The sequence below is a fragment of the Anticarsia gemmatalis genome, chromosome Z, assembly GCF_050436995.1.
Source record: "Anticarsia gemmatalis isolate Benzon Research Colony breed Stoneville strain chromosome Z, ilAntGemm2 primary, whole genome shotgun sequence".
Taxonomy (NCBI): Eukaryota; Metazoa; Arthropoda; class Insecta; order Lepidoptera; family Erebidae; genus Anticarsia; species Anticarsia gemmatalis.
Window position 1 is genome coordinate 11,618,755 of NC_134776.1, and position 26,889 is coordinate 11,645,643.

The 26,889-nt window shown below is 34.3% G+C and overlaps 2 protein-coding genes across 9 annotated transcripts in view; one reads left to right on the plus strand and one right to left on the minus strand.

The window, feature by feature from the left end:
- LOC142986385 (uncharacterized) overlaps positions 1-23,718 on the plus strand; it is a 48,712-nt gene extending 24,994 nt beyond the window's left edge. For 4 of the 6 annotated variants that reach the window (XM_076134865.1, XM_076134862.1, XM_076134863.1 and 1 more), the window contains 8 exons: positions 8,091-8,241; positions 8,363-8,700; positions 9,007-9,235; positions 11,441-11,597; positions 15,135-15,207; positions 15,654-15,776; positions 20,114-20,233; positions 21,933-23,718. In XM_076134865.1, coding sequence (XP_075990980.1) covers positions 8,091-8,241; positions 8,363-8,700; positions 9,007-9,235; positions 11,441-11,597; positions 15,135-15,207; positions 15,654-15,776; positions 20,114-20,233; positions 21,933-22,003 — 1,262 coding nt within the window. In that variant the 3' untranslated portion in view covers positions 22,004-23,718. The remainder of the gene's footprint in view (positions 1-8,090; positions 8,242-8,362; positions 8,701-9,006; positions 9,236-11,440; positions 11,598-15,134; positions 15,208-15,653; positions 15,777-20,113; positions 20,234-21,932) is intronic. The other 2 variants (XM_076134864.1, XM_076134868.1) reach the window with 2 other exon arrangements.
- Positions 22,393-26,889, minus strand: part of LOC142986383 (cyclic nucleotide-gated cation channel subunit A-like) — a 50,250-nt gene continuing 45,753 nt past the window's right edge. For 2 of the 3 annotated variants that reach the window (XM_076134859.1, XM_076134860.1), the window contains 5 exons: positions 25,968-26,113; positions 25,680-25,802; positions 24,692-25,597; positions 24,396-24,577; positions 22,393-24,271 (listed from right to left, as the gene is read on the minus strand). In XM_076134859.1, the coding sequence (XP_075990974.1) occupies positions 23,962-24,271; positions 24,396-24,577; positions 24,692-25,597; positions 25,680-25,802; positions 25,968-26,113 (1,667 nt within the window). In that variant the 3' untranslated portion in view covers positions 22,393-23,961. The remainder of the gene's footprint in view (positions 24,272-24,395; positions 24,578-24,691; positions 25,598-25,679; positions 25,803-25,967; positions 26,114-26,889) is intronic. The other variant, XM_076134861.1, reaches the window with a different exon arrangement.

A 26,889-nucleotide genomic window follows, 5' to 3' on the forward strand; every position in this document is an offset into this window, starting at 1 on the left:
GACAATTGAACGCAATACATTTATGGTACATGTATACGTTATATTGGTATAATATTACATTAAGTAGGTATTACCTGTTGCACATCACATCGCATTATAATTTTGCGAATTTCAATCAATGCTTTACGCAGCTTAGTGATTGAAATATTTGCAGAGCTCGTGATTATGCTTCGACATAATAGTTCTTTGTCATTTTGAATATTATTTGGAGTGAAAATAATTTACATCCATATGATAGTTCAGTAACCCCATTACGAGGTGAAAAAAAAAACAGTACAAACCTTACGAATTGCTAAAAATGAAATTTTGATGCAACGAATGTTTGACTTAAGCGCGACTTCAAACCACTAGGTACGTCGGATTATTCTTTGGAAGGTTCATGTAGAGTCGCATCGCCTTGGCCTAAAGATGATCTAAGCAATGCACCTAATATGGTCTGCCTAATTCCAATTAGGTTAGTCAGACATTTGAGACACAGTTGCGATCAGCAAGATTTTTAATATAGTGTCACGATAAAAATCACGAGGAAGTTATGAGACGTATATTTGTCTCTAGCTTCTTTCGTGAAAAGTATTTTTTTATGAAACTATACAGCGAAGCGAAATGAAACAGCGAGGTGTATCGGCAACTGCTTTCGTCTTTCTGTTAGGTGAAAAACGAGGTTTGTACTTAAAAGGGAATGATAAACTTATTTAGGAAAAATAATTAATTCAGTTTCTATAGACATGTTTTGTAATTACCAAAAGTAACGGATTCAATGTTTGTCCGGGTGAGTAGTGCCTGTTCAGGCAAAAAACTTTGGATGGACTACAAAAGATGATCATATGTGAAAAACTGAAGTAAATATTGTGATGACGACGCATGAGATTAATGGAAAAAAATGCATGCAGGGTTGAAATATGAAAGATTACAATTATTCCCAATTATTTTAATTCTATTTATTATAACATTGAATACTTTATTATTATAACAACTTGCGAATAAAATAATTTGCATTGATAAGTATGTAGGTATGGTATATGGTAGAATGTGTGCAAATATTCGCGACGGCGAATTTAGTACCTGTAAAAATGCATAGATTATTTTACAAACGCATACACACAATCTTGCTTCTTTCCCATGGGATAGCCAGAGACCGAAGAACGCCACTTGCTACGATCCCTACAAACTTCCTTCTTGTCACACATACAGAGACGATATTGTATTCATATAAAAGATAACTGATTGATTAGTTTCAACAATAACAGCTTAAGAAGTAAACAAGCACTTATAAAAGGTTTCGAAGTAATCAACCCTAAGAAGAGCAATTTCAGTACAAGTTCAAGGCGGGCAGATTCTCTCGCTGAACCTAATTTTAAACAAAATCAGTATAGTCTAAACATTTTCTATGTCGGGAAAACCTTAATTTGTCTACGCCATTCAGTGTTTAAAAGGGTAGACGGTTAATTCCTAGAATAGTGATATCGATACAGTATTGGGTTGGGACGCAGCACACCGTCTGGGCTGCATCCTTGCAGCCTTATTTCACAAAAGAGTTTCCCTCTTTCATTCAGCTCTCTAGACATTTATTTAGTCTGGGAATCAGATACGCACTCCGACACGTTCAATAAGTTTCTTGTTTTCCAATTAAAAATACATGTATGACAACAAAATATTGCATACAGTGTGTATACTATACACTTCCATTGACGCACAGGACAGTTACCTAATACTATTGCTAATTAGATTTCTTCTTTCTTCCATTACTAAGAATAATCAATCATCTAATTGAATAAAGCCCCATATCTTACTAGAAAATTAGGTGAAATAAATATGACGTTAAGATAAAATATCGCGGACTTAATTGTAAGTTATCTAATAGCCGTAGGTAGGCGTCCTAGACAGATATCTGTAGTTGTATGACTACAGATCAACATAGCAACTTATAAATCTAAACAGAGTAGATAATTTATTTATAAATACGAGCACTGTTTGCTTCACTACTTGTTATTATAATCGCACGATAGTAAACGAGTGAAAAAAGAATTACGATACCAATTTCAGATCAGAATGACTGAACAAATTGATTTAGTTTATAGGATAATGAAGTATTTGGGACTTTTTAATAACGTCTCGAATCTTTAGAATGTATGCAGCTCTAGACAGTAGTATATTGCACTTGCCCATATAACAAATAGCATGGTGCTAAGCAATTTAATTTTATATTTACTTACATAAAAACTCGTAAAGTTTGTAATGCTTTAACAAAATAACTTTCAATTCTGGTTGTAACATGCTAGTACTGGCAGCCCTATCCTGAAGCCATTGATTGTGGTCGTAAAGTGGCCCGCGTCGAATCCAGTACAAATATGAGCTTGTACTTCTTGCTTTTATGTGTCGCATTGAGCCACCTTTAACACAGTTTACACCTAAATCGATTAGACATCGAGAGAAATCGATTAGACCTGTGCTGATAATTCATTCACGTTACGATAGCCTTTATCATTACAGTTCTTGCGTTTCAACCGGCACAAAATGTTATGAACTTAAGAACAATCCAATTTCAAGGAAGAAATGGCATTATCTAATAATGACAAATTGTAGCACTCGGTCGTTATCAAAGAGCTTCGTGACCCTGTATTATAATAGTTATGCTTACCCTATTTTATATTTAAGTGAACAGTACATGCGCTCACTATTCCTAAAACCGAATAATATTCATACCAAACTCAACCCAAAGTAATCGATTTCTAGCCCAATGGTCGATTTACAGTCTAATAAACCGCTTGTAAGATAAAAAAAGAACACTACAAAATAATAATTATGTAACTAAATTTACGCTGTTCTTGTTAAATGATTCAAGTTATTCTGTAGACTGCAACATTGACATCTTATTGTACGTATATCAATATTTTTTTCATAACGAATGTCATTGAATATATACTCGTATAGGTATAATAACAGCTACTGCGATTAAATCCAGCATGGGGCTTATCTAAGAGAGCAACTTGGTTCGTATCTAGCGGGCGCGAGATCTCTTCGAGCTCCTGACGTCAGCTCGGGTCGCGTCCCCTTAACCTCGGTGCTCTTGTTGCAAACCGACCATAAGTCACCCGATTATAATAAAAAATACACGAGAGCCGCGCCGTGACTTTATGTTACTTCGTTCGGGTTATAAGAGACCCACAACAATAAATAATAATTATTACATTTTATTGCTATTTATATTTTCTTATTCGTACTTGTCGTTAGTCATTAGGAATTATAAATAGGTAAGCTTAATTATTTTTTTATGCAGATCTTTATTGTACGTAATTATCCTGCAGACATTATTATTGTTACATTTTACAAATATGTCTCTATAGGTAAATATTATTGTAGGTACAGTTTGTTTTCTTTCAAGACGAGTGGGTTTCGTAGCAACCGTACATCAGTGAGTAGCTATCAGCCGGCGGTCACCATGGAAACCGGGAGGATTTTCAGACTTTTAACTTGGAAAAACATTAATTAAAGTCAATAGTAACTTATTTTCTATTCAATCAACTGTATCGTTTATTATGACGTTCAATCTGAACTTTGCAGGTTCAATTATTCTATCCAAATAGTTCCTTAATCTGTTAAGATTATTATAATCAAAATCTAGGCCTGATTATATAAACATTAAGGGTTCTTCAGTTTTAAACTGGTTAAGATAAATATAGAGATTTTTTTTGCTTTTAAATACTGTTTTCATTTATGGTAAGGATAAACTTATCACTTGCTCTTGTACTGTTAACTTTTATTTAATGACCCGAAATAATTAATTTTAAACTAAATTGCATTCAAAAATCTGCAAAATTACACGATACACATGAGACCTAATACCAAATTTTGGTGTCAATCATGAAATATTTTAGTAAGAGATATTTATTAGGTAAGTTCTGTAGTGTTAGTAATGGTGTATAAGTTCAAATTACCTTTGGGTAAGGTTACTTAAGAAGTGTTCTTGGTGTTATCTAAGTATAACACCGATCCTCGTCACCGTGGTGTTACCGCGGCCCACAATGCGTGCGCGCACCTTACCTAGAACCTTACGTTATTAAACTTTATTGTTTGAGAGAACAATTACCTTTTGTACGAGTTGGGTATCGACGCCATTATCAGTAGACGCGTTAAGTAACGCCGGGGGCTCGAATTCTACTATTTAGCGTAACTCGCAAAAGCTACTATTACTCCTTTTTAATATGTCTTTGTTTGAATTTCTTGGAAAATAGACATGATTATATATCTTAATGCTGTTACACAATATACTTTATGTTATACAGAGGCGGGACGGAATAACTATGAACAGAGTAACAATGCAAATAGTTTTAATATAGCTGCAGGCGGCCGTCAACTGCATTTTTGTTTTATATTAGAATAGATTCCAATAATTTACATGTTATAGGCCGTTAACCTACTACACGGCTAAAAAGTTTATCGCCAATATTAAAATTGTCATAAAGACAGCTCAATCGTACAAATTACCTCAATGTGTTAGTTTACAAACGAAACTAGCGTTATTTACAAACAATGTCGAAACTCTTTTTATAACAATTTCAAACATCTTGGTGTGAGATTAATGGCTGTTTACGTTTTATTTTCAAATTAAGCCCACTTCTTTTTGTTTCGTAACCAGGTGTTTGATAATTATGTCCTCAAGGTTTTCCACCCCGTTTATACAAAGACAACGCTAATTGAGCGAAAATATTATGTTTCTCGCCCCAGGATATAAGTGCCCAAGTAATTGCTGCCTATTAGACGAAATCTTAAATCGGGGGCAAGTATTTATCTAATAAATATCTATTCTAAGCCTATTTTTATTCGGTTGTCATTTTAATTAGACTTTTAGGTAAACAAAATGTCCATTAGAGATAATAAGAAAAGAAAACATTCATTGCTTGGTACAAAATTTATTGTTTTGTTATTTTTGTTAAGTCTAACGCGATTTGGTGTGGAAAAGTAATTCTTTGTATATCAGTTAAGCTCTTGCATTTCACAAAAAGGAGAGTAATGAGAAAGCTATCGTCAAAAAGAAGATGAGTTCGGTAAAAGAAGTTATCAAATTATTACAAGTATCCCTGTATATTGTTAAATGTTGTGCTTTTCGTTGTGATTCTTTAAAACAATGCTAATGAAATATGAAAGCATTGAGATTTGAAGAAGAAAGCGTTGAAATCGGTATAAAGATTGGACATTTTGTACATATTATTATGTACTGTAGCGTTTAAATCATTTGCTCTCTTTCAATCTCTTGGACTTGTATCTAGATTTACTATATTCTTTATAGCTCGTCTCAAGTACTAGGTAAAAGATTTATAGGTAATCCATGTTAAATGAAGTAGGTACCCATATCAATACTGAAACAGAGGATGCAATAACAGCCTGTAGCTTATATTCGTAGAGACAATGATGCTCTATCTAAAGATCCAATTCTATTTTATTATGTTTCAAATTTGCAGCTAAGCCATACATTTTAACCTCGCAATGATTACCAAATTGCATTGATATGGATGTAAAACAGAGGTTTTACACTTCCTTTTTGGTTATTTTGTGAGTATACGAGATAAGTCTCACAAGTGAGTGAACATTCAGAAGCCAGTTATTCAACGGCATGGGTAATTCGCACTGCTTCCGAACGAACGTTTCACAATTGTTATTTGTTATTAATTTCACGAACGATACGCCGGCTTTTAATGTTTTATAAATACGACGCATTGTTCTATAAGCGACACAATACCTCGCGGTGTTCGCGGCTCGGCTCGAATCCGATATGCAACTACATCGGCGTGCGGCGTCTGTCTGACGCATTCTTCTACACACACAAATTATGAAAATACATCATTTTATTTTTCCCTTTTTCCACGATAGGCCAACATTAAATACAATTTTACGAGGTCTCCGATAAAAATGAGGGGCGTTAGTCTTGAAAAATGACGATAACAGAGGTTAGGAACTCTTTTTGTCACATTACATTACGTATAAGTTAATGTCGTTTTACGCGCAAATTTTACTTGGACTTTGTAATGGTTATGTAATAGCTATGCCTATTTTTGTTGAAAAATACACGGATAAGTTAGTCAGTAACCAGGGCCGGCGGTCAGTACCTATAAATGTATGTAGTACTTACGTAGTGTGCATGTTTCGTTACCTACAACGTTAAGCGACGAATTCCGAGAAACCCGTATCGGGAGGCACGTACGCGTAAGATTGGCTAAATCTCAAGTGTTAAATGTTACAACATAATAACAATAATGTACTTATATTGAATGTACCTAGTTTAAACATAACTTTTGTTGCACTCTAGCACTCTACATTTGTAAATACCAATTAAGAATATACATAATGGGCGGGGGTTTGTTGTAACTATACAGTTTTGAGTTAAAACAATGTTAATAAATCATGTTCAACACAATAATATCTTTTTACAATTTGTGCTTATTAAACTGGGGATGGCTGTGGTGTAGTTTTCCCACGCATTGAATCAATATTCAGCTCGTTGAAATAAGATCTAATATCATTGCGATTACTAGAAGTAAGTAGGCATGAGTGATTAATAATAATTCTTTATCTGTCATGGATGACTATTTCCTAGAATGTTGTGTAATAATATGGTAGATACATTATGTTGGTGCGATATAAGTATATCAAGATTTATGCCAGTATGTTTCATCATCTCCCGTGGTGTTGTAAAATATAATTTAGGTAATAGGGTACCTATATCACTACTTATTTCAATTAATTCTGATGACTTTGTCAAATACCTATTTCCTGTGTTTTATAATAGAGCCTTGGTTCTTTCCGAACCAATACGTATTTCAAAGAACACTTTGTAGTAGGTACCTTACAATACAAAGTCTTCAAATTCAACCCATTCATTTCAATCTCATTTTTGTATTACAAAAGATGGAAACTTAATTCTTTTATAAATACTATAAAGGTGATATTATTACAAGAAAACAATAAAAAAGACAAGTTCCGCATTTAAAACTATTCTTGTCTCGCTGGGACTTTTACAAACATACAAACAACGATCACAACCATATGTCATAGTACCTACAAAACTGTAAGTGAATCCTAATCAAAATCAAATCATTTATTCATGTAGGTCAAGCACAGACAGGTTTACAGCCACTTCGGAAAGTAGGGGTTGTAATAAGAAAAGCTGGCAAGCGACTCCGCGCTACTCTTTTTTATGACATGACAAATACTTTTAAAAAAATCTACAATTCATTAATTATTTAGGGAGCTACCACTAACAATACCCATCACATCTAGGTATTAGATAGGTATACCTTACAAATATAATCAGGTAATCCTCTATTTTTAAACGAGCCAAGATTAAAACTAAAATGCGATACATTTAAAAGTTGTGTATTTCTATTCCCTTTATTTGATTTGGCCGACTAACCCCCGGCTTCTGAGGTACATTTAGCGGCAGTTTGTCTGCCGCTAAAAGTACTCAGAAACCGGGAGTTAGTGGATGAAATTTCATAAAAAAATTAAGAACTTATACTTCCTCTAAAATGTTTTATTATTTATCCGAATTGTTACGACCGGAAAGTACTTGAAATTTTCAACCAAGTAAGGAGCTGTCTTTACCTGTTATATATCAAGCTAATTAGAAATCAATAGGGTGATTTTATGTTCAGCGTTCGACGCACCGCTGAGTGTAGTTAGAGATAAATGTAAGCTATGAGCTCATTTCAAATTATGCACGGGATTGCTTTGTCAATTATATAGTTCAGCCAAATATTCGGTACGGTTGGATTTGGAGAGAATATCGCCATTATTCGGGGAAATTCATTACCTACTCGTCACATCACTGGTTTACATTGCTCACAGGTTGTGATGACAGAATAAGCAAATTGAAACAGATTTTGGAGAATCCAAATTACGTGTAACCTCATAGATCGGCACACAAGGGAATCTAGGTATATAAATTTATGTGACGCCAAAACTTGCAACCCTTTTTAGGAAAATTCGTACGTCGTAATACGGAGGAGTTTGTAATTTTAAATTATATAGTTTACGTGTACGAGAAGTGCAAGTATAATTGCAATATTTATTTTTTCTCATACTTGTTCTCACAGGTGCTTCACAATACGACAGTAGAATATGCATTCAAGATAGCAACGATACACAGAATCCTCAAAATGTGAAAGGAGAAGAGGAACTTTCCCGCGTTTACCAAACTCTATCGCTGCCATCGCTTCCAAGAGAGGACACTAATTCTAACAACAGGTTTGTTTCGTATTTAACCTACAAAGTTGTTAATTTTGGACATAGTAATATTCCTTATTTAAGGCCATGTAGTATGGTTATATAGTTGTCGAATGTACAATGCTTTCTATTGTTTCTTTAGCAGCAACCCCGAAAGTAAGAGCAAATCTAAGTCAACCACGCCTGCCAGCCCTGGTAACTCTGAAATGAAGCCTCAGTCCACCACACCAACTTCGCAAGCGCTAACCAAGCCTCCCTACTCCTACGTAGCGCTGATCACGATGGCTATCCAAAATAGTCACACTAAACGTGCCACGCTGAGCGAAATTTATGCCTACATTACCAAGGAGTTTCCATTCTTTGAAAAGAATAAGAAGGGTTGGCAGAACTCTATCCGACATAACTTGAGCCTAAATGAGTGCTTCATCAAAGTACCACGGGAGGGTGGTGGAGAACGTAAAGGAAATTATTGGACCCTTGGTGAGTAACCGATTAGTTCAAACGACTGAAATTTGAATATGGTACCTGTTTATGTTGTACTTAATGATTTAAAATAATCCTTCAACTATAACTGTGTTAAAGAGCCACTGTTATCCTTGAAGTTGTTTGCATTATTTATGTAAGAATTGTTTGATATATTGAAAGGCAGAGCGAGTGATACTTCCGAGTGCTATGCGATCATTCACCATCAGCTCATATTTCATTACTTCTTAAGCGAATTGCTTGCGACACATTTTTGCTCTCATGTTTATAGACTCTTGGGTGGTGAGTGTAGTATTGTTGTAGATCCGCAATGTGGCGAAATGTTCGAGAACGGCAACTTCAGACGTCGACGGAGGATGAAGAGACCATTCCGCGCTACGCCCTTCTCCAAAACACTTTTTGGAGACGGGTACCACGTGGGTCACGTGAGCCAGCACGTACCGCCACACATGCAGCCACTGCCGCTCGCCGCCAGGAACTACTTCGGCTCCGGCTCACCGTACCACCCACCCTCGTATCCTAGATACGACACGTGAGTTCATTCATTATTTGTAACATTACTTGTCTTAAAGTTTTCATAATAAACCGCAAGTTTTTGCTGATCGAGTTACGAAATTCTAGTTCGATTCAAAGACGACGTAACGATTAATATAAATAGGTTAAATATTTATAAGACAGAATTAGGAAAATGTGTCGTAAAGTGCAATTAATGTCCAAATTGTACATGTTTATGAGGGGATACCCAAATTATCAGAGTAAATTGGTATTGCCATTAAAGCGATGTTTATACCTACTATTTTTTATATACGTACTTTGGTATCAGCGTTAACATTGAACAAGATTGAAATCACTTTTAATATATGTAATTCAAACGGGCAAATTAACACTATGACACTATTACATATTAATTATAATAAATATTTACGTTTCTCATACATATGTTTACAAAACAAATGCTAATAATTTACTGATATGTTAAAGAATTATATTTCCGATTTCCTGATCGTTTTAATTTCTTAATTATGTCAATCATAATGAGATTGAGTTATGGTTCAGGTATATAACTTATGACCTCAGTAACAAGAGTGATAAAAGTAGATAGGATACCTGTAAGCCTTGTAACGACATACAAACTGACTGCTAAGTAAATATATTTGATAAGAATTATTTAATTGGTCGGATATTCGAACTTTTCAGAGTTTATCGAGCCGCGGTCGTCCTTTAGATAACTAGTGTATCTTATATAACTAGGCAGATATGTTGGAACTCAATTTCATATCGGCGAATGTATTATGTACTTGATAAGTACACTGATAAAAAATATACGTTGTACATAAATAATACAGTTTGAGAAATATTTATCTCAATTAATATCAAATATCGTGAACATTTTTGAAACATCCCAACTAACATTAATAAATAAATCTGTTTAATCCCTTAACGCTGTGAATCTTAATTTAGACGTGTAATAAATTACATGTTTAAAACATATTCACGTATTTATTAATACGTATCGTATTATCCGCTTTGCGTGGTAGAAAAACATAACTATATTGTGTTGCGTAATCTGGAGAATATAACATATTAAAAATGATGTTGGATAAAGTATTAATAAAGAAATGAAGGCCCTATATAATATGTAGTACAGTTGTTTATAAAGTAATAATGCATAATAAATGTAAATGTATTTATGTGTGCAGTTTAGACAAGCATAATATGTTTTATTAATGTAAAACAATTGTTTTGTGTTACTGTTATGCTATTGGTGGAAGGCAGGTGAGATGGGCGGAGTTAGTCGGCTTTATCTGTGGTTTTGCCACGGCGACTTATAAACTTGTCAAGGTTCTTGAGAGTAACGACACTCTTGTATATGCTAGTAAATGAATGCAAACATGCACGTGTCTGTCGTCAAGAGAAAATACTATTTATAGCACCGGGTTAAAACTTACTAGGTTTTTAGACGAAAGCGACAGCTGTAGATAGTTTGTTAAACCAATGCTCGTATCTGCTAATAGAACGACTCTTTACAAATTCTGTGTATAACATTGACAATGCAAAATAAGTTTTGTGCAAGAATATTAATTTGTTTTAAATAGGTACCAATTAGCATTTTAAAATTAATAATTATTTTAAATTGTGCTGGAGTTTAACAAAAAATACGCTCAGTATCTCAAATTTGTCACTGCCTAATCTCACCTTCTTTCCGGGGGTTGATCATTGCCCATTAGAGGGACAGTCACGAGTTCATTATTCTTATCTTATACCTACTTTACTACAGGGTCCACGCTATGCTTTTCGTTAATACAATACTAAGAGTAGAATGGACTACAAATGCGACATTTAACCCAAGCATAAAATAAAATGATAGTTAAACTACAAAAAAGTATATAATAATCCCAAATAATTATGTACGTATTTTCAAACATCTATAGGCCTACCTGGACAAAAATATGGCTAGCTGATGCCCTTTATCAATATAAAAGAATTTCTCGGCATGAAGTAAAAGTAAACCAATTGCATTAAATTACAATATCTGTCTAATTTAATGCAATTGGTTGAATGTTTACGTGAAAAAACAACATCCAACATTAAAACTATCCGCTCATATTCTAGTTCACAGTAATTCTGTAGCAACTAAACAATTTGTCCTTTCCAAAGATATGTAAGTGAAATAAATAGCACAGCTTTCTACGCTAGTTCCACGGTGCAATAGTTAAGTGGCATTTAAACGTTTCAGTACATGGTTAACTCAGTCGCCGAGCGGGTTGGGATACGCCGGCGCGTGCGGAAGTATGGGGCGCAGTCCTCCCGGGTGTTCGCCACACAGCGCGCTCCCGCACCAGTCGTCCCCGGTACCAGTCAACCCATTTGCCACACACCAAATACAAGGACAGGTAATAATGCGACTCTAACACTTTTAACTAAGATTGAAATTATCAAATAACTAGAAACTATTTGATCTTAATTATTTATGCCGGTGGTTTCTGTTGGTAGTTGGTGGTTTCTGAGTACATTTAGTGGTAGTTTATCTATTCAATAGCGTTTAAACTCATATAAAAAAAACGCTATTGAATAGATAAACTACCGCTAAATGTACTCAGAAACCACCAACTACAACAACTATATTTTGATCTTAATTAATTATTTATGCCGGTGGTTTCTGAGTACATTTAGTGGTAGTTTATCTATTCAGTAGCGTTTTTTTATATGGGTTTAAACGCTATTGAATAGATAAACTACCGGTAAATGTACACAGAAACAGCGAACTGGTCAAATCGTATCAATATAAAAAGTTAATCGTATGATTATAAAAGTTACTTAATATAAAAAATCGAATTTAATTTTTTTAGGCATATATTTATTAATATAATGAAAGTTTTTTTTTAACTGCGTCTTGTTACAAAATGGAAAAGAAAAAGAGTACAATCAAAACCTAACTTTATATTCTAATAAAAAATGTAAGTATAATTGTAATAATAATGAGACTATTAAAGTTATTTTTATCAATAAAATTGTAACTCAATACTATTATTTATTTACCAACTAAGTAGTTACAGTTTATTATTTCCATAACTTTGTATAAAAGTGCTTAATAGTTTTATGTAGCTAAAGAATCAATTATCTATGCTTACAGAAAAACTAGCGAAAACGTTTGAATAAACTCAATTTAACTATCGTGAGTATAAATTACATTAGCAAACTATAATTAATTGTGGAATTAGGAAACTGAAAACCGTGTCATATTATTTTTTTTACTACTCATACACAGTATCAGGGTGAAGTCTCAATTGGATAAAGTTCCAATTAAGACTTACATACATACGTCATACATATTTACATATAAAATCACGCGTTCTTTCCATAGGGATAGGCAGAGACCTGAAATTTTAATTCTTCTACAAATACCTCACTTCTATTGTTTTTTTAAACATGTCTGTTCACGATTCGGATGGTGATTACTACAAGCTAGATCATTCCGAAGACTTGTTATAGAAAATTGTTTAGAACGTTGCTCATTGCTATCAGCGAATATTAGAATCTGTATATACAGTGCAACATCTTTATAGTTTCCAGACACAAAATGCCTTTACAAATACTGTATATATTTACTTTTATGTATTTTATACGTACATGAAAATTGTGACGATCCTTTTTATCTAAAATTGTTTTACTAAGGGCAAGAATGATCTTCAATTTGCCTAAAAACTTCAAAGGATTATACCCTATGAGATGGTGTGCTTCGCGCAAAAAAAAGCTTTGAGTAAATGTGTAAAATTCGCTGATTAAGTCCACCCTCCGGTCTAGTACAAAAAGCATTATTTTAGGACTAAAATGTCTCATTTAAGTTAAATGGTATGAACATGCAGTCCAATTCACAGGCCCTTATCGTTTGGACAACCATCTGCCTAGCACTCTATTCAAAGCTATCTCGAAAATCGTATAGTGCCTAATTTTATGTCTAGCTAAATAAAAGTTTTGTTGGTCAAAAAACACAAAACAAAACGGTCGAAAAATTTAATAACTGTTTCAAATAGTCTTTGTACAAAGTTGACGAAACAAAAATATTTCGAATTTGTATCAGAGCACTACAAAATCAAAAAATCTAAAAATTTTATTGACATAAAATCTGTTACAATATCCACACATTGCCTGTAATCTATGCTAGCCGAAGCTGTGTTACAGATGCCAGTGTCTTCCCTTATTTATGAACATGGCAATTTTTTTGGCATAAAACAAAAAGAGTGTTAAGAAAATATCAAAATAAAACTATAACTACAATATGTAACTAACATACTCATGTCATAACACACTCATAACATAAATAATGGTGCTTCTACACAAAAAAATATTTTCAATAACATAACAGCTATATATTATTGACCTCTATATTCAATTTTCCAAACATAAATCTTATATTGAATGAAGTGATCAGTGTCCATCATGAATTACAAGATGCATTCACTAGTAATTAAAATGACACGAGTTAATTGAATCCTGCCTAGTCCTGTGCTCTCCGATGTAATAATTTTCGTAACCGGTAGAGCTGAATTACGTCAATCACGCCGCAGCTTCATTTTGGACGGCCTGTAACGTGAAGCTATTATAGACATGGTAAATTAAGTAAAATCATGTTTATATTAAATAAAGACTGAGCGTGTTCTAAGCTGTTGCCTCCTCCTTCCTATCTTCGCAATTTATTCAAGAAACCTTCTAATGATGATGGTCTTAATTTATTTAAAGATACAAATTAGTAATGTGAAAAGATATATTAATAAGATAGAGTTGATGCGAAAATTAAAAAATATATACATATGGACAAAATAAATAAGAGCAGCTTCTTCCATAAGGAAAGATAATAGGAGAATAAGATAACGAAAGATCGTTATCATAATATATTACTGCAAATCAATTGATACCTTTGAAAAGAAAAAGTGTTTAGAATAATGTAACAAATAATCACAATAAACAAGTATCGTAATGCTCCTATGAATTTCGATGGCGTGTTAAGAGGCCAATTTCATTTCAGTAATTAAATCGAGATTAAAATTTGAGTAGCGTATCAAAAAGCAGTAAAACGTATGTTCGCAAATTGGCGCTATGACTGCTCAGTAAACGACTTTATCGATGAAATAACTACAAGAACTGTGCTATTTTGTTCGATAGTGTTTTTAAAATATACTTATAATAAGAATACTTTGTCTTAAGAAAATCGATGCTGACAGTAAACAATTTTTCAATCCAATAAAGACAACGTCCAATAAATAATTGTTATTTGGCAACAATTCTTGTTATATTCTACTCTTGGGTCATTACACATATTATTATAATACTAACCCAATATTTTTAAACTACATTAACGACAGCAAAGATGAACGTAGTAAAAAATCGTTACAAAGTAACTTAAAACATTATGCTTTAAATGTTTATTTAACTTAGTTTAAAGATTTTCGATTGCTATTGCTTCCGTTTGGAAACACTTCTACCTATTCAAAAGCTTTCGGTTTCGAATGGCCGCCAATGTGTGTAAAAGTGTGTGCGTGAGAGAAACGAGATATTTAAGAAATATGCCTTATTAGGACATAGACCTTATTCGAGTTTTTAATTACCTTACATGCAGAAAAGAGTGTCATTTTTATTGTTGTTTATTTAATTATGCATCTTCGTAGAATGCGTCTAAAAATACAGTTTTGAAAGAGATTTTCTTTTGTTCAGTCTCACTTACAATGCAGATTGAAGATTTTGTATCCTTTTTTTTACAAAACAACGTATTTAACGCGTAGTCTTTCGACGATCGAGCAAATCCCCGTTTAACCTATTATTGGCCACTAAAGTGCTTCAATAAATGGTCAGTAAAATTATTACGAAATGATGCCATTCGTAATATTAATATGTGTTTGTATCAGAAATTCAGAAGGTTTTATTATTTTCAGCTCCAAAGCCCATTGCAGCCGATGCAGTCAATGTCCATGAATACGTACAACGCGATAGGAGTCAGCGCTATTGGTGAGTATATTTTAATTTCTCCTGGCTCTTTCACGTGATTCTGTCCACGTGGACTATAGTAAATAGTTCACGGACAAAACCACGGGCCAATGCTAGTATTTTCTTTTGGTATATATTTTCACGTGATTGAGTAACAGAGATTCGCATTTATAATATTACTGTTCTTATAAATGCTTTATAACTTTTTCCTCACTCTTATGTTCAGATAGACTATTTACTAATAATGTCTTGGTTAGCGAAGCATTTATTCGTCAAATTTATACATAAATTTAAGTTTACTGCTTCTGGATATGTATCAGATGGACATTTCATAGCTGTCTACAAATTTCCTGTCACTTTATCCAGCAGATAGCTTAACTGACTTTTATTCATAATTTGTGAAACTGGCCTACAATATTCAGAAGGGAAATACGGAAAATATTGTTCATCATCATCTTCCCTTACAGATGGATCTCCTAGCCCTGGGCCAGGCTACGCCCCGTCTGCCGGGGGCTTCTCACCAAACAGACACCATGATATCGTCACGTCCTCAGACGCTGCAGTCACTCGGTTCCCCTTCTGGCCTGAAGGTATAGCCCCACATATTAGTAATAATATTTATAGTACCTACTAGTTTACTACTAAACATAGTGACCTTTTTTAAGCACGATGTATTAAGCTTGCTACATACATGTTCGATTCGGCAATATTTATCGAAGAACAAAACCGACTCGACTCTCTTCTTCGGCTTGTGCCGATTGCGTCCATCTACACATATTCGGTATTGCCGTCGGATAGGCCGATTAATGCCTAACCGAATATGAGTGTAGCAAGCCTTATTTATTTGTAAAACTACGATAGATATCCCTTTTTTCTACCTTACGTTTGGACCTATTTACGTAAATAGGAACCAACCCACATTGAGACATTAAGTTCTTGCATACATGACGCTCAATTTGTGATTTCAAACTGTTTAAAAATGAAAATGGTTACTGTGTACCGACTGAAAAACACTTAGACAAGACTGACAGAATGAACCCATTTTAGAAAAAAAAGTATCGTTTCTTTTAAACTAATTTGTTGTGGTTTGGTGCTTGTTTGAGTTCATAGGTCCGTTTTAGAAATTGTCAATAAATTCACTTAAGTTGTAGAAAATCGATGAAAGAATTTCGTAATTCGGCACATGTAGATTTGAAATGATTAATAATAAAAACAGAATAATATGTATTTTTGTTTGCTTTGGTTTTAACTAATTAATGAACACAAATCTTCGTTTATTTGAGCTATGAGCAGTTCTTATGGCGCGTACACTCTATATAACATGACATGCATTTAATCATAATATATTGGAATGTTATATACTATCCCTCTTAATTTATATATTTTAGTTAAACATAATATGTTTTCTCTTTTTAATTTCGCTAAGGAGTGAAAGAAACAAAACTCTTTATTAGCCTTTCATAACTTCATATATTTTTGTGAATAAGAGGTATAATGTTGTATAATGTGTACGCACCATATATTGTAACTGAGTAAGTACCCGCTATTAAGAATTTATATCCTTGAGAATATTTAAACCAATGAATACCGTGAATAAAAGTTAAGGGAATCTTCGTTTTCAAAACCAACCGTTTACCAGTTAGCTAGTGGTGTCCTGTAATTTGATAGGATACTCCAAAATACAAACAGTAGCGCAATTCTCTACATTCGGTTCCAACGAATAACGAGAGATTGACGTTTCAAATTTACTGCAAAAATAATTCCTACGGCAATTTACGGCAACCGCTGGAGGCCCTAATAAGATTTTAATACATTTATCGATAGTCAATGATCGAAATTAAATTCAAATCAAATGCAAGCCATTTACTCATTTAGGTCAAATATGTGACACTTATGATAGTCGTAACAATAACTGATTCTACCACTAGCTCGGAATGGGGGTAGAGCCTTATGGGAAAAGCTGGCAAAAAACACACGGCTACTCTTTTCGATCGCCAAGAGATTTACAATGTGGACAATGTGGTGGATAAAATAATTGATCATGCGTCGATATAGAGTCGCACTACAAATGTCATGACTTAGTACTAACCGAATTCACTAATTATCCAGTCAAGTGCTAGTCGGATTCGCACACAAAGGGTTCCGCACCATCCATATCTTTAAAGTAAATTTATAATTAATAAACATATGATTTATATCGTAACGTAACGTATAAAACAATCACGTTTGCGAAGTCTTAGTCATATGGTCCAGTTTTTATTTTTGGGTACGGAACCCTAATAAAAACCTAGCAAAGTATATCAGCAGACCAAGTTTAAAATATACGTAGTTGATAACAGGTAACACGTTAGTCCTTTCTACCTATACCTACGTATAAAGAACATGATAATATGTAAGCCTAAACAATGATTCGTCAAACGAATCGGTTTGCATAGGATTATCCGTGTAACACCATAACCCGATTAATATCTCTCCGAATGACCACGGTAATGAATTCAATACTTACTAAAGTATAGTGGAAACTGTTTAAACAATAATACTGGCTTAACTTGAGACTTAGCTCTAATTATACGACTTTTAAGAATCAAATAGTTTATCAAATGGAGTATCTACATCACTTTACTCGCAGATAGGTTATCTGACGCTTATTCGTAACCCGTACCTATAACTAGCCCATATGACTGTAGAATATTTTTTTTTTAACTGCTTCAATATCCATTTCTTGGTAATTAGGTTCAGGTTTACATGACTTATCCTCACCCATATTACTTTATTAATTCTTAAACTAGTAGGTCTTTACATTTTCACAGATTTACCCATAATTTTTATTCAGAAGATTCACAGTGGTTCCATCTTCATTTGATAAATTGAAACGCTGTATAACCGATCTGTCAAAAGCGACCTCTACGGAAACTTTATTGTTCCGAGTATATGCAACAAGTGCCCGTCCTTTTAGTGCTACCCTTTGATACATAGATGGCAGTAGTCTGTCATTTGGTACTATTTCGATATCAAGTACCTCTTGTCTAAGTTCTATTTTACATCATTTGATAAAGTTCAGTTGTACATTTATAAGTTACCTTATCTCTATTATATTCATCCCATATGTGTATGGATGATAGAAAAATAAATTCTAAACATTAAGTATATAATTTTTGTATTTATTTGTCGTATCAAAAACTTATGAGTTATGAAATAATACTCCTTAAGTGGTAGAGTCACCGCAGTGTACTCATATTTCACCCATAAGTTTATAAGCCTTAAGAATGATGAACTACCTCGTTTACCTTCATGTTTTGTATTACATACATACCTACCTATCTGAATACTGGTGAAGATAGTCGTATGTAAAGACGCCCTTAAATTTATTTTTCTCTTTTTTTCACGACGTTTGAGTTTTCAGTTAGGAAATTAGTGTTTTTTTAGATTTTGCTGTACCATAATTTGAGTTTCCCTATGAGGCCGACATAGCCTTTTTCATAGCCGATTAAAAAGGAGCCCTCCACTAGATTGATACAAAACTGCGTTGGCTACCTAGATGGCATTACAAACTAAATATTATCCTTATAAGCTAGACTAACACAGCAAACCGGACTACAACCTGTCAACTGTGAAAAGTAGACTTACGTCTTTCGCCATTAGGGACGTTACGACTGACACACAGTAGATATATTATTATGAAAATGTAGGTACCTGTTTTCTAGTATCTATATTTAAGATACTTTATCTTAAATATAATTGCAAGATTTATATACTTAGACAAAACAATACTGTTCAATTACCTGTGCTCTATCAATATTTTAGGCCTTTCATAAAAAAGGCTTTAGAAGCATGTCATCGAAAACCATTGGTATTATATTACAAGGCTTAGGTCCATGGGCATATTGTGATCTTATGATTATTCTAAGCACTTGTGCATTTTTGTAGTAAGCAATATTTTCAGGATTTCTTTTCACAATTGCATTAACCTCAATTACGGGACCTGACTGACCCAGTTTGAAGTCGGAATCTAGTCTAACTAAATTAAGCTAAGTAAATACCTGGTTCCTACTGGGCTTATTCAAGGAGACATTTATTTTTCGAGCGGAGTAGAGCAAGTGTAGGGTAGCAACTGTTGTTGACTGACGACTATGCTTGTGATACTGACTGAATGACCACAAGCGGCGCTCGCCGATACGCAATGTATTATATTATTTACCCCTAGTAATAAATTCGAACCACGAGATGAGCTTATCTATGACCTTTATTTACTGTTTGAAAGACTCCCCTTCCCATGAAAATCGTCTGAATCTTAAATTACTTGGAGGACTAGTCAAGTAATTGCTCTCATAGACATACACAGTGTAAACTCCTATATTATTGCTTAACAACTGTACACGACACGATTCTTTTGATGATATTAATATACAAACAGGAAAATATTTTTGCTCCCTAACGAGCCAATTTCAATGAGTTATCTATAAAAAAGGTTCCCATTATACTCGTAATTATGATTGGATGACATACATTCGATCATGTTTTGATTGAGACTAATCTTTTATGAAATGTTCTCACTCACTCCTACCTACTCGTTTTGTTATAGTTCCAATTCTTAAGAATACTGAAAAGTATTTTCCGGTACGAAATCTTTTTCAGATAAATACGAGTTAACAATACATGACCTAGTAGTGGGACCATATCATATTAAATATATTGGCATGGATTTAGCGGAGAATAGATGCATGATTTTAGTGTTTATATAGTTAATTTAAATTTTGCATTGTAAATTCAAAAATAATACGGTTTTTCATAACATAGAGCAGTTGCTGCTTAATAATCTCTTTGATAGCGTAACAATGAATTCTAAGCTTATTCTTACTTTGCAATATTTATTAAGTTATTATATCGGCAAGAATGATTTATTATAAAAGGATCTACGTTACGACAGGTGGATCGCCAAGTCCAAATACAAGCTACGTGCCAACAAGCAGTTTTTCACCAACGCGTCGCCACGAGGCTGTAACTTCATCAGATGCAACCAGCGCCCGCTTCTCGTTTTGGCCCGATGGTAAACAACACACATCTAGTCTGTTTCCAATGTCTGTACTCTGTCTATTTCTATGTGTGTACGCTTGATAAGAGCCGACTGAACGACTGATTATGTTCTAAAAGCATTTAAAGCCGAAAGTGAAGTTAACACCTCGTTATTTTGTATATAACGGTCAAGTAAGACAAACTATCTCAAATAGAACATTTGAAATTTCAACGCATTCAGAAATAGTAGGTACATGTTTTTACCAACCAACGCGGGATATGCTAATTAATTTAGTAAGGCTCGAACTATATCAAAAAATAATATTTTGTTAAACTCTTTGTAGTGGGGTACTGCATGCCATAAGGGTATGAAAAAGGTATAAGGTAGCAAAAATTCGCCTGGTAAACTTGCGAATCAGTCAAAACAAACTAAGCTCGAGGTTTTCCTTTTACAAATAAAAAGTTAAGAAGAAGGGGCTAATTACGAACTATGTCCCTACTTATAAAAGGCGTCAACAAGTGACAATTGAATTAAGTACTAAATTATATCAATATATTTTTTGTTAACGTAAAAAGAGATAAATTCTAAGATAGGGGGATACTTCTTAGGTTTCCAATAATCTACCAGACAAAAAAAAGGTAGTACTCCTATAGTAAAACTGTTGCAATCTGTAAAATCCGACAGATAATAGACACTTAAAACGTAACTTGGCATTGAATCAAATTGAACGTGAAGAAGTTTTCAGCGTGCTCCAATAGTTGTATACTTACACTCCGTACCGACAGTAGGTCGTTATATCAGCTGCAACCTGTAGCTCGGCTCACGACGCGACGCTTGTTGAACCGTTAATGGATTTCAAAGCGTTTCTTTTAAAATGGACGAAAGAGCTTTACTTTGAAATAAGTTTTCTGATCAACCTGTGCGCATCTATAATATTTATTCTTGGCGCTGTTTTTCCTAACTTACCTCATATTCTGCTGCCTCATATTCATGTTACGGCTACAATGAAAAAGATTTGGTTTAATGAGTCATGGTTATTTCTTCTCTGTAATTTCATTTTGTGGTTATGCCCATTTGAGATCCGTTTTCGTTTACCTATTAAAAGACAATTAAACTATACGTTTCTTAAACAGTCTATTGGCAGATATCTTTTGAAGCAGAAATTATTATATATAAATAAAATGCTAACGAATCACGATAATTTTCCATGTTCTGTCAATATTGATACCAACGAATACAGATAGATGGCTATCTTTAATACATCATTAATTGATTTCGGCAACAATTTCTACCCATGCATGGGTTAAATGCGAAGCAATACTGTTAGACAATGCTCGTCTTCAGTAAGTAAACGTTATATAAGGCATCGAAAACGACTTTAAAGGATCACCTTTAAAGTGAGTGAATGAATCTTTTAAAAACAGTTGGTAGACAGTTGTTATTATGCTCCAGAATACAAAAGGTTTGAGACTCAAATTAAAAGCAATGATTTTTATAAAGTACCTATATTTTACTGCTTCCAATTGATTCAAAAAATTATAACTACATCAATATAATATTACTATGCCTGCTATCTCTTAATCAGATATGAAACAAATGCGATAGTGCCAAATCAATGCAACGCATTTTGGTAACACTCTATATTTTTTATATTTTGATAATAGCTATCTGTGTATTATGTTATTGTGTGGCGTGTTGTAGTAAGTATTTAAAATTCGTATATTTCTTGCAGTTGGCGTGAAAGAGGAAGCATCATCAAGTCTCGTATCCAACGCGGCACCGTATTCCAAATGTTTCATGTAAATGGCCAAAGTCGGAGGGAAGCACAAGACTAGAATATCTTAAGTACTATGCGTGAATTATATGGATCTTATTGACTTTAATAAATATCTTGGTGTAGTGTTCAATGTATAAATCACACGTGCATTTAGTTTTAGTGAAATTTAATGCACATGTTTGGACATTTTCTTGGATAGATTGTAAAAATGTCTGTGGCGATTGTCGCTTTATAATATTATGTATGATGTCATTGTATGTATTAACAACACAAAAATAAGAATTTTATTATAGTGTACAATTATTGTGAAAATATACGTGTTAATAGATGTTTTTAAGAAATCTCATTACGATACTTCAGTAGATGCAGTAAATAAAAAAGGTAAAATCAAACATGGTTTTGAAATGAAACAACATTAGTTGTTTAATATTTATTTATTAACCAAAATCATACATGGACATTGTTGAAACAAGTACTTAAGAAAACATATTTACAAAATATATCACATCGCCAAAATTGATTTGATAAACGAACCGAATATACAAACATACACGTTTAATTACACAATGCCACTTAAACTAAGTTTTTATAATATCATTAGGCTGGCCTGATGAAAACATAAAAATAATCAATTTTCTTAAAAGATAATTTATTTCATATTCGAAACTTATGACTAAAACATGAATATTATTTTGATCATTTTATTTATTTGAATACATGTACGAGGAAATTGATAAATTCATAAATCTAGGCTAATATCATGATATCATTCGAGAGGCACTCGAATCGGTTAATCAATTGTTATGATAAAACTACTTGATGCCTTAGCCCCGTTTGAAACTTTTGGCAGTACACTAAACTAATACTACCACGACACGGATCAATAAATATTATTTACTACATTGCTACGCACTCAATACTCGTTTGGTAACGGAAGGTCGGTCACAGGCAACATTATGTTAGGTGCAAGATGACATGATGCAGCGAGATACTTGACATGACGCTATGAATGTCATGCTCGCTGTTTCGAGAGAGATACAACTGCACCTAACACCTACTGACCAACGCTTCCTATCTGTTTAACCATAATATCTGTTTGCATTTGTTGTTACACTGTTTTGTTTTGAGTGCCTCAAGATTCCGCTACGGACTTAATGGTCTAAGAGCTGAATAATTACTTATTTGTATGTATTATTAGAGAATATCATTAAAATTGTGACATTTATAATATGTAGATTACTGAGATGTATACTAGATTATGATTACTTCTGAATTATTCAATAACTATGACATAGGTAGATTACATTAGAAAACGGTTATTTTATATGATGAGATTTCAACACAATGTCCTTGTTAAGCTGACTGTATTAAGTAATAACTTGGGTTCTATCTCCCTGTCATGATAAATATGCAATTGAAACAAGAAAATTGACAGTTACGAGTAGAATCAAAAATGCTACATCTTATCATTAATATCATTACGATTACATTATAATGAAACTACTGTAGTATTGCCGATATATATATAAATAAATAGTCCTGGGTTTTCATTCTTTTAAAGCCTAATCATATTGACCAATTGTTTTGCCGAAAGTAGATTTAAAATGGAGGAGTTATCAATATCCACTCTGTGAATGTGTAGATGTAAGAGACTTTGTCAACGACGAGTGTTGTAGATATTTTAATTGTGAAATTCTGTTATGATATAATTATACAATATTTGATGAAACTTTGTCCGAATCATGTTGTTTTTAAAATGTTATGTTTATTTTTACCACAATTTTTCCAATTTAAATTTTGCCTATAATGATATTTTTTTTATAATGCCAATTAAGTTTATAAAAACCCTCTTGTGGTATCAAAAATATTTTTTTTCAAAATTTTGAATTTTATAAACCCAGGGTTTAAATTTGGTATGTTTATAGATTTGACTATAAGCCATCTAAATAAGTCTCTTCCTCCAATTCATATATATTGTCATAATTTACTTTGGTGTCATTTTATCCTTCAAACGAAGGGATTTGCTGCGCGGCTCCGGTGCGCGCTTCACTAGGCTGGGGGAGCGCTCCACGCTCAGCGAGTGTCCGCGCTCTCGCGCCGGCGGCTTGGGGTGAGTCGGCACGTACGGGTACAGCTGGGTCGCCGTGTTGGGGGCCGCTATCATTGGAAACTCGGTGTAACCGGACGCATCACCAGCTCGGACTATGTCATTCCTCAGATCTGTAGCCATTTTAGTATCACCAGAAGCAGATTCTTGAGCTTTTTCCGCACGTGCAGCTGACCGCATGTGTAATCTGAAGACAAAATAGTTGGGTATAATTGGGCACAAATGCACATTCTTCTTAACCAAGATCAATCGCAATGCAAGTAATCGCTGTAGCGCAAGCCAATATTTCAATTTTACTATTAATAACTAACCTATTTTCAATATTAGTAATTCGCTGTATAGTTCTAATCTGTTGTTCTCCATATTCCTTGAGGAGTTCTTTCATACGCGCACTCAACATCTCAACACTTTCCTCCAGCTCATGCACCGTGTCTGCCATAGTTTGATGAGTCTTCTTGGCGTTTTCGTAAGCAGTTTCATCAAGCAAGCCATCCTGTGGTAAGAAAGAATATAAATTGGTATATTTATCTAATACAGCATTTTATGCAAGGTAGCTATAAAATATTATTATAGTCACCAGTAAAGGTGACATTTAGTTTTTACAAACCTTCCTTAATAACTGACAGCCGCGCTCGGTTAAGGTTGCTCTCGCATCCGGATAATCGGCAAGGGCTTCCCATAAGTCCCTTTTAGCCAAACAAAACAAGTCTGAATACCCCAAAGCTCGCACGTTAGCAGTCCTACGGTTACCGGTACGATTACCAGCTATTTCCAGGACACTAACTTCCCCAAAAACTGAGCCTGCACTCAAAGTGGCCAACACGGTTTTACCGTCGTCAGCCACTACCTGTAGCCTGCCCCGTTTGACAATATACATTTCTTTACCAACGTCACCTTTACGGCAAATATAATCTCCTGGACTAAAAACTTGTAACTTTAGTTTTAATACTAGTGCTTCCAACAGACCAGGTTCGCAATCTTGGAATATGCGCACTTGGCGCAGCGTATCTAAATGAACGCGAATTGCTATTTCTGCCTTCAATTTGTCGGGCAGGGATGACAATACATTTTCTTCATCCAAAGCGCCACTTTGTGCCCAAGTGTACGCAAACCAACGAATGACTCTAGCTTCTAATTCTCCACTGACCTTCCGGAAAGCCATGTATTGTTTGACGCCGTCCATTTTATTTTGGAATTCCACCCTGGCAACATTCATGTTGGAAATCATGGATCCTATATTTCCAACGATTGTGGCAAAAATCAAAACGCCGGCCAGGAAGTCTGCCACAACAAAGAGATATTCAGCATCTATCTCTGGTTGAGGTGTTTCTCCAATAGTCGTGAGGGTCAGAGTTGACCAATAAAAGCTGTAGATGTACTGATGAGATAGTGTCTCGTTTCGGCCGCCGGTAATGTTATACACCCAGCTGTCGGTTCCGAATCCAATCGCATAGCTTATAGCAAAATATAAGCACGCATTCCAGTGAATTAGTACAAGAATCGCCATGACCACCTGTAAATTGGTAAAAGATTGTTGAAAACAAAACTGCCTGGTACTCATATGAACACATGATAATTTTTGTGTTATCACGTACCTTACAAATCCGAAAGGCGTTCGGATAGCTAGTCGCTGTCTCGGTACGATCGAACCACTCCCACATTCGAGGCAAGCGAAATAGTCGATTTAGTCGAACAATAACAGGGCACGGCAAGTTGTCCTGAAACACAACCAATATTGACGCTTCGGTAATAACAAAGTTAAGAAATGTCTTTGTGGAATACTTTCCGTTTACTGTTTGTTTTCTGACAATGCATGCTGTAATACTTATCTTGGTGTACTTTAGATCAAGTAATACATTACTTAATTATTGAAAAATACTAACGTTACTGCAGGATCCTGGCCTCCACCAGTAGTAAGCGATGTCCGTAGGTAGTAAAGATATAACATCATAACGCCAAGAAACGGACTTCAAATAATGTTTCCTTAGCATGCTGGAATCCTTGACCATAAGACCTTGTTCGAGGTACCCTGTGAGCAATAAGAAAATGATGAAGCCCGCTGGCCTAGGAATACCTTCAGTGATTTTGTTAATACGGCTTGCATGCGCTTTATAGATTTCTAGATATTCCTAGAACTGATAACGCCTAAATATATAATTAAATGTAAATATTGTAATATTATTAAAGTTAATGCTTCTCTATCATGAAGGAATAATCAATCAATCACAATACAAGTGGAATCGTGTCACACTACAGGCGGAGTGCAATATTTGTGCGGAAAAAGCAACTAGGCAGGGTCGAATGTTTGTTCACACGTTAGCTAAATTTGATGACGCAAGGCGCGGCTCTGCGTGTGGGTGTCAAATTGTTGATTTGCTGGCGCGCTCGAAAGTAATACTCGTAACTTACATGGTCCAAAGTGATATTAATCGTTTTAATGCTCCTTCAAACGTCTTCATGATCGAGAAAGAGCACCTACATAAGCACTTGGTCGTAGTTATGTATTACATGAGTGCTTATTCAGTATCGCCACAGATACCCGAAGTTATTAACATAATATAATGAATTATCATAGTGTCTCGAAACTAGACGTCAAAGTTAAATATATATTTTTTTAATATTCACTAACATTTCTAGACCTAACTACCAATTTGTCTATAATTTGGTAACTAAATTCAAGTTTCGATCATTCACAATTGCTAACATTAACATGTAATTTGATCAAAAATCGTTGGTATCACTAGCAACGGAAAGTGCGACTGCATAAACAGCCGGCGCCAAAGATCTGCGTACCTCTACACACAT